The sequence below is a fragment of the Copidosoma floridanum genome, unplaced genomic scaffold (assembly GCF_036245765.1).
Source record: "Copidosoma floridanum isolate Cflo_tuat_1 unplaced genomic scaffold, Cflo_Japanese_pri ptg000019l, whole genome shotgun sequence".
In the NCBI taxonomy this organism is placed as follows: Eukaryota; Metazoa; Arthropoda; class Insecta; order Hymenoptera; family Encyrtidae; genus Copidosoma; species Copidosoma floridanum.
In genome coordinates this window covers 8,759,453-8,768,017 of record NW_028321896.1, presented here as the reverse complement: position 1 = coordinate 8,768,017, position 8,565 = coordinate 8,759,453, and the positions used below count along the sequence as shown (strand labels likewise).

At 39.5% G+C, this 8,565-nt stretch overlaps 1 protein-coding gene across 3 annotated transcripts; it reads left to right on the top strand.

Moving 5' to 3' along the window:
- Positions 1-1,644: 1,644 nt before the first annotated feature.
- Positions 1,645-8,193, top strand: LOC106637749 (uncharacterized). 3 transcript variants are annotated; one of them, XM_089592816.1, is made up of 5 exons: positions 1,645-2,505; positions 2,968-3,105; positions 3,245-3,304; positions 3,390-5,300; positions 5,360-8,193. In XM_089592816.1, exons 1-5 carry the CDS (start codon positions 2,359-2,361, stop codon positions 6,998-7,000), a joined length of 3,897 nt encoding a protein of 1,298 aa, XP_089448942.1. In that variant the 5' UTR covers positions 1,645-2,358; the 3' UTR covers positions 7,001-8,193. The 3 variants fall into 3 exon arrangements, with proteins under 3 accessions (XP_089448942.1, XP_089448941.1, XP_089448943.1); XM_089592815.1 differs by having other exon boundaries at positions 1,646-2,505; positions 2,968-3,111; positions 3,245-3,322; positions 3,390-5,288; XM_089592817.1 differs by lacking the exon at positions 3,245-3,304 and having other exon boundaries at positions 1,646-2,505; positions 2,968-3,111; positions 3,390-5,288.
- The last annotated feature ends 372 nt before the right edge of the window (positions 8,194-8,565 follow it).

Here is an 8,565-nt window from a genome sequence, read left to right as displayed (position 1 = left end):
ACATATATCGTTATTTTTTTATTTTATAGCTTCATCATGAGTTGCGGCTGGTTTATAATTGACTAAATGGCTCTAATTCTGATTGCTCTGATTGAGAATTTTAGGAGCCACTTTTGGCCAAAAAACAAAGACCGCTAGATGGCGCTGATCTAAACAATTAATACTATTTACAGTAGAGCTATTTTATTAATTATAAACCAGCCGCAACTGATTTTGTAGATAGACAATGAAAATTTGACGTATTTTGTGCTATTTGCGGCAAGTTTACAATATATTTTTACCCAAAAATTGACCTCTAAAAGTATAAATATTCTACTTATCTTATATGGCTTGAAAAATCGATCATAACTACAAAATTACAATACCTTAGACCTATTACGATTAATTAAATACAGCCTTTAAACTTTATAGTTTAAATAAATAGTTAACTTATATAATATGTGCATAGCAAAATTTGTGTTACAGAAATCTTGAACTACTGTCAAATATATACATAAATAAATCAGTGTAAAAGAGACAACTGTAGAAAAAAGGTTTAAAGAAGAAGCACAGTCACACGAAGAGTCGCCTAAGAATGGAACATTGGATCTCATTTAATCAGAGAAGGTTGAGTTCTTTGTTTTTTTATAATACTTAAAATTTTCTTCTCTGCAATAAACATATTTTTTATTTGGTAAGATCCAATGCTCCATTCATAGGAGACTCTTGGTGTAGCTGTGTTTCTCTCTACAGCCTTTTTTCCTTAATTGTCTCTTTTACACTGATTTATTTATGTATATATTTGACAGTAGTTCAAGATTTCTGTAACACAAATTTTGCTATGCACATATTATATAAGTTAACTATTTATTTAAACTATAAAGTTTAAAGGCTGTATTTAATTAATCGTAATAGGTCTAAGGTATTGTAATTTTGTAGTTATGATCGATTTTTCAAGCCATATAAGATAAGTAGAATATTTATACTTTTAGAGGTCAATTTTTGGGTAAAAATATATTGTAAACTTGCCGCAAATAGCACAAAATACGTCAAATTTTCATTGTCTATCTACAAAATCAGTTGCGGCTGGTTTATAATTAATAAAATAGCTCTACTGTAAATAGTATTAATTGTTTAGATCAGCGCCATCTAGCGGTCTTTGTTTTTTGGCCAAAAGTGGCTCCTAAAATTCTCAATCAGAGCAATCAGAATTAGAGCCATTTAGTCAATTATAAACCAGCCGCAACTCATGATGAAGCTATAAAATAAAAAAATAACGATATATGTGTTTTTGGCGGCAAGTTAACAATCTATCTTTTGCCGAAATTTAATCTACAAAAGTATAAATACATAGAAGGTCGATTTTTGATAGAAAATAGATTGTGAACTTGCCGCCAAAAACACATGTATAGTTATTTTTTTATTTTATAGCTTCATCATGAGTTGCGGCTGGTTTATAATTGACTAAATGGCTCTAAACGCTAAAGCTCTGGTTGAAAAGTTTAGGGGCCACTTTTCACGAAAAAATGAAGACCGCTAGATGGCGCTGATCCAAATAATTACTTCTTAGCTTAAAGTAGAGCCATGTAATCAATTATAAACCAGCCGCAACTGATCTTACAGAGAGAAAGTAAATAGTTGACATCGTCTGTACTATTTGCGGCAAGTGTACAATTTATTTTTTACCTGAAAATCGACCTCCAAAAGTATAGATATCCTACTTAAATGGTTTAATCGCCAAAAAAACGTAGGTTGGACCGAAAAAGCCACTCGAGAGTCTTGAGAGAGTTGCCATCGAACACAGCCGTCTCGACAACATCTCCAAAAAAAACGCGGTCATCTTGGCTCTTTGGTAATAGCGTTTTGTTTCGAGAGGGAACGACGGAACAAGAAGAGGAAGAGACCCGGTGTACCACCATCAGTAGTCTCGTCATCGCGTCATAAAAACCTCGAGTTAAGTAACCGTTTTCGGTCCTATAGCCATCCGAGGTGAGCGATACTGGGTGACACAGCCCTGGTCTAGGATCTCGGTACTTAGTTGGCTGAGTTGGCTCCATGTTTCCACGCTTATCTCTCTTCACCTTACGCCACCGCCAAAGAGCAAGTCTCTCTCTCTCTCTCTGGGATTCCAGTTTTAGTTCACGCTGGTCTGGGCCACCTATACCTATGAGATGAGAAAGACCAGATCAGAATCAGACCAGAGTGTATAGTGTGTTCCGGCGCATGATAGGTATTGGGTGTCTGCAGAACAAAGTGTAGCCACGACAAATGTCGAAGGTATTTGGACAAAGCAACAGCGGCGGTTGTGGTCATAGCAGCTAATACCTGGTGTCCAGATCCATCCCTCGAGGAGGAGGAGGAGAAGAATAAGCCTCAAACATGGATGAGGTGGTTGTGGTCTCGGATAGCTTGGAGCACGCCTGTAGGCTATGCCTGACGACCGGGCAGAAATGCTCCTCGATCTTTAATGTGCCCGATGCCAGCGTGCCCTTCGCCGAGAAGATCCGCGCCTATCTTTCCATTAAGGTACGTCGTTCGATTTATCCGTTTGTTTGGAGATTCTCATGTGGTCTCTTGGATTTTGGTTTTGATCTTGCTGATAGTAGTTACTGATGGGTTATTTTTTTTTTCCGCGCGTGTGTGTCGATTCTCGAGGCATTGGAGGTTAGGTTGTTTGCGCCAGTGTTTTGCCGCCTTACACACGACACGGTGTCCGAGCATTCGGTTGCTCCATTTAATGGTTCAGGGTATTGGATTGTTGATTTTTTTACCAAATCGTTGGAAGTTACGAACGCTCATGAATTTTAGAGATTCCTCGTTCTATCATGTGTGAGGGTATTATGCATGTTTTAGACGAGTACTTTCAGCTCTGAAATAAAAAGAACCACATCTATCTTTATGATTGAGCATTGTGGTATGAAGTCAAATTCAACGATTACTTATGAAACTTGATGCTGTTTGATTAAATGATGTTTTTTTTGTATATAGGTCACATCAAATGACAAGCTGCCTACGCTAGTCTGCAGCTCTTGCATCAAAACTATAAACCACTGGCACACCTACAAAGATACGTGTCTAAAGGCCCAAGAAAAGCTTCAGCAATGGTTCAGCGGGAAAAGTACGACGGTTCATGTAAGTTTTTTTGGTTAATGAGCATTGTTTTGTTGTCAGAATATATACAAAACTTACAAACGTTAAGGTTGCTTACTATTATTAGTTTTTAATCTTTGAAATAACTGAAACTGTAAGTAAGATGACTTTTTAGCCGCTTGTAACAGTAAAAGAGGAACCATTAGACGAAGAATGCATGAACAGTCAAGTACAAGTTACAAGAACAGATATTGTAAGCCTAACGTTGTATATTGGTTATGAGATTGTTATTACTATCCTAAAATATCTTAATTTTATAGAGTAATCATGTCGAAGCCAACACAGATGATGTCCAACAAAGCAATGCTGTGCCAACTACTAGCAGGGTGGATGAGGGGATACCAGAGCAGCCTTCAAGATTCAGCGAAAGCATGGATGTTTTTTCCCCTGAAGTGCAAATCAAGACAGAACCCATGGATACAGAAGACGAAGATAATTGTAACATTGATGTCGAGTCGGTGAACAGCGGTGAACTTTTGCTCAACCCAATGGCCATTGCAGCTCAAAATGCCGGGAGCAACAATATGATGATGGAAGCTGATGCAGTAGAAAAATTCAGAACAAGGAGGTTTATCACCCGCAAGATCAAACGCCGTGGACCGCATACACATTTCAGGGGTGTCAAATTATTCAAGAAGAAATGTAGTCACTGTTCTATTTACCTACATTCAAAATATTCTTATGCTCAACATATGTCCAGATACCACGGTATTGTTAATAGCTTAGATAGTAATGACTGCAGTGAACCAGTGCAGCCAGTGCCTGTACAAAACAAGCAAAAGTCGAAGCTCACTCATCATGTAGATAGCGAAGAGCAAATTGAAAATTCTGAAAACGTAAATTCGGAGGATCTGGAATTTGCAAAAATGATTAAGACGGACCCTCTAACGCCCGTCCAAAAGACAATCATTGGTCAATTGAAAACATTCTCTTGCTACGCTTGCAAGCAGACCTTCTTTGACCGCCGGCACACGTTAAATCATATAAGGCAGCACATGCCAGATCTCAGGCCGTACACTTGTATTGCCTGCCTTACAGAGTTCTCGGATAGGTCGATGTACAAGCTGCATTGTGGAGCATCGTTCGAGTGTGCCATGAAAATCGCACTTGTAGTTCCGAAAATAGGATACGAGAAGTACTTTACTTGCAATATGTGCCTCAAGGCGTTCAACAATCGTCGGGAACTGTTGACACATCTCGCGATCCATGCTGACAAGCAACACAAGCAGCTGTCTCAGCCCATCCGCTCGCCTGGCAAGTTGAACTCTTCAGGTGTACCTGGCACCGGTCCACAGTCTCATTCCGTACCAGCTGGACCGTACATGAATGGTGATCCAGCTCACAATCACATGTGCGATCTTTGTGGTATGATTTACAGGTACAGGCCCAATATGGTCAAGCATCGCGATCTTTGTAGCACACTGCTGGAGAGCATAAGAACTTCGTACCGTTGCATCCAATGTAACATGACCTACCTTGTGTTTAAAAAGTTTTATACTCACATCGTCAATGAACACAAGAAGCGCGAAATCACCTGCTTCATTTGCCACGAAAAATTCTTGAGTCCAGATGAGTTTTTGGCACATCATGAAACACACCGGGTATACTCTGGCAAGGACAATTCTGCGAGTCAAGAGCAACAAGAGATGGATGGCAATTATTCTGCAGATTCCCTGGATGCCTCGAACCATTTGGCGGATACCGAAGAAAAGTTCAATTGTGCACTCTGTGGCGAAAACTTTGACACCAAACACGAGCTGAGCGAGCATCGCAACCTCCATTTGAAAGTTAAGATTTACTCCTGCGTAGTCTGTCGCAGTATGTTCAGCAGTTCAATTGCTCTTGAGTCGCACATGAAGGTGCATGGATTTGATGACGCCTCCAAGCAAACTAACAACGCCGGCAACAATGCGCTCAACGAATCAGCTGTATCGGCTGCATCAGATCCTGGCCCTGGTCTTCATCATTGCTATCAATGTGGCAAAAATTTCTCAAACTATGCCAATCTCAAGCGCCACGAAAGAAATCTCCACTTGAAGGTTCAACAGAAGATTTGGACGTGCGATATTTGTAAAGATTCATTCACCTCTTCTCAAGAACTTGAAAAACACCGATGGGTTCATAGCAGACGCTCTCATCAAATGAAAAACACTGAATCGGTAAGTCATTTTGTCTTTCTTTTTTTTATTATTCTTTACCAGTTCGTAACAAAACGTAATTCCATTGTCAGACTTCACCAAAGATCACTTCTCCTACCGGAAAACCGTTTCTGCAGTGCCCCAAGTGCCCCAAGACCTTCATCTATCAAGGTAATCTTATTCAGCACTGCCAGAACGTACACAAGGAAAATCACTTTGAGCGCATTGCTCGGCAATCGGCCCCACCTGCTCGACAATCGGCCCCACCGGCCCCTGCTGCAACTCCAGCTCCACCTCCCCCTCGGCCTCGTGGCGGTTACGCTTGTGACATATGTGGTAAGTCATTTAAAGAAGAGCAATCGATGAAAACTCATAAAGGCTGGCATCTGCGGACAAACTACCGGCTGAAATCTGATCAAAACATTAGCATGGATGACAACCTACTAAGTGGTTCGGGAATAAATATGCCCGCGGATAATTCTCCAAAGCCGGCTAAAGCCCGTAAGTCCTTTCCCAATAATCCTTCGCAAAAACAGCTAAACAACATCGGTAGCTTGCAATGTCAGGTTTGCGATGATCGCTTCAACGATGTGACTACTCTTAGACATCATTTGTGGGACGTGCACTGTGCGCGCAATAAACCAGAGAGAATCTTTACGAGCGAGCTGCAGTGCGAGCTCTGCACGACTAGATTCAACGATGACAAATCCTTGCAAGAGCATATGAAGTGGCACTCGCAAAATCCTATCCTCAGCAATCACTCCATCAGTAAAACCAACAACGAGGTGACAAGTGAAGCTGGAACGCCTAGTGCGAATTACATGATGAATAGGAAGTATTTCCGTTGCGAGACTTGCGGCAAAAACTACAGCAATCGCAAGATGTACGTGCGCCACAAAAAGCTACATAAAACTATGCCTGCGGCTACCATGATGAACTTGCAGTCGCTTCAAAAATCCAAGAGCCACTACTGCCACACTTGCCATAAAAACTTTGCCACAGATACAACGCTGAGGCGACACAAGGCCTCGCCATGCCACTTGAGCGTTGTGCGCTCGCAGACGCAGGCCCCTACCAAAAAAGATACCGTGGAGCCGCCGTCTGAGTATATGGACGTGTCCACCGTTAAGGAAGAACCTGGCTCGGACTACTCTGGGTCTTCGTCGACCACGGGACAGTTGCAGATGCAGCCCGCCGTGTCCAAGAAAAAGGAAGTTACTTGCTCGATATGTAGAACCTCCTTCCCCAACTTGAGCGTTCTACATCAGCATAAGCAGCTCGTGCATCGGTCCATACCGAGCTCTCAAGGTTTTTTCCGCTGTAACGTCTGTGGTAAAAAGTTCCCTGGCCTCGCCAATCTAAAGCTCCACTTTGCTCATAAGCACAAGCCGAAATCTACTTTCCCTTGCACTTCGCCGGGCTGTAAGCTTATTTTCAACAGCAATAGCGCCTTAAAGAACCACGAGAATACGCATACTAGTATGATTTACAATTGTCTGCTATGCGACAGGCACGTGTTTTCCAAGGTCGCAATGACCAAACATATGCTTGCACTGCACAAAGAAGTTTATCACCAGTCTGGTGGTGAAAAAAGCTATCTTTGGACCGAGACCGACTTGACGAATTATACTGTAAAGAACTGCCAGAGCACGGCATGTCCTAAATGCAAGGTAAAGTATCCGAATTTGAAGGCGTTGAAAATACACTATCTGAAATTTCATGACAAAACATAAGCTGTGGAAATTTCTTTCTTTTTTTTTTTTTTTTTTTTTTCTTGTTCTTTTTAATTAGGTTAATTTTATTTTTGACGTATTTTTACAGTGCGTTCGGCTTGAAAAAAAAAAAAAATTAAATTTATTTCAAGTTCTGAACAAATATTTTAATCAACATTATTTTTCTGGTAGAGACACAGACCCATTAATTTCTTGTTATATTTAGATAAAAGGTTAAACTGTGAGGTACATCACGACTTTTCCTATCAACTGTATGTAAGTTATTATCTATAGTTTATTTTGCAATGTGTATTGTATTTTTTTATAAAAGATGGTAGGATTTGACTTGAAGTGAAAATTAAAATAGAAATAATGATGTAAATTAACGCAAAATCATTGTATATAGATTTTTGAAAGTTGACATCTTAAGACCACCCTCTATAGATCAAATGATGGGTGCATGTAAAAAAAGTTTGACACCAGAGACATTGTGACTTAAAATTTTTCGTACTGCTAAGTTTGAAACAATAGCTGCATGAAATTCGCACTACCACGAACATAGGAAGAATTTCGGTTTGAAAATTTTCAAACTCTTGTTGGTCAAAATTTTTTCCGTATTGACATGCCATATATATCTACTTTTTCAATGAACGAAAAACTTGATCAGACGATGTCTTTCAGAAATTATTGTGGAGTGTTTCACGAAAAATCGAATCTATAAGTAGTTTTTAATTTACGCTATTTTTGTATGCAACACATAAAGTTTCTATGATTCTATAAAATTGAAGGTGTCATTGCAATTTTTTGCATTAAACGATGAAACTATTAAAAAAAACTTGTGCACTTTTCTAGATTTTTTTGTTGTTGTCCAGAAGTAAGTACGGGAGGTTTCTCTCATTCAGATTTTGTTTTAACTCGCAGTTTGTAAGCGTTTCAATATTCATCAAAATGTTATACTATATTATCTATAGTTTAGTTTGAAAAAAAGTTGCTTGTTATTAAATACTTCTTACTACATTAGTATTTTATGACTGCGTATACATGTGCATATGTACATATACACATTTATGACAAGTGTGTTTGTGTGCGTTCAGCACACCATCCACTACCTTTTTTTTCGTTTTATTTCGATACAGTTTTAAATTTCTTATTCAAACTTTATATATGATGTAACATTTAATAAGGAAACAAAATAAAAAGTGTAAAACCCCTTACTTGTTTATTGTTATTATTATAACTTTGACATTTTTCGTACCACATTTATTTATTTAACTAACGGACCACAAACCCAATTACATGGGTTTGCAATTGGTGGGTGTATCGCTGGATGCAAAAAAGAAAGTTAAACATTATGCAATAATCATTGATCTGACACAATTGTCGTGCCCCGTGCAATTCGACGCATACACTTAAATTGCACTGGACGAACGAGTTTCGTACCACTGCATTGTGCTCCTTGTGCAGCTGTAGAATCACAGTCTGCAACTAACGGCATCGATAGTTATTCTATATAGTCACTTACCATCGTGACGGCATCGCTACAGCTATTAACATGCTGTGGAAGGGATCGGTTGATCTGGGAAAAT

What these genes read in the sequence shown, in the direction of transcription:
- LOC106637749 (XM_089592815.1), top strand. Translation starts at nt 2,359, where the DNA reads ATGGATGAGGTGGTTGTGGTCTCGGATAGCTTGGAGCACGCCTGTAGG. An exon ending in GCGCCTATCTTTCCATTAAG is followed by an intron (nt 2,506 to 2,967) that starts GTACGTCGTTCG and finishes TTTTGTATATAG; the next exon opens with GTCACATCAAATGACAAGCT. An exon ending in AAATGAAAAACACTGAATCG is followed by an intron (nt 5,289 to 5,359) that starts GTAAGTCATTTT and finishes TTCCATTGTCAG; the next exon opens with ACTTCACCAAAGATCACTTC.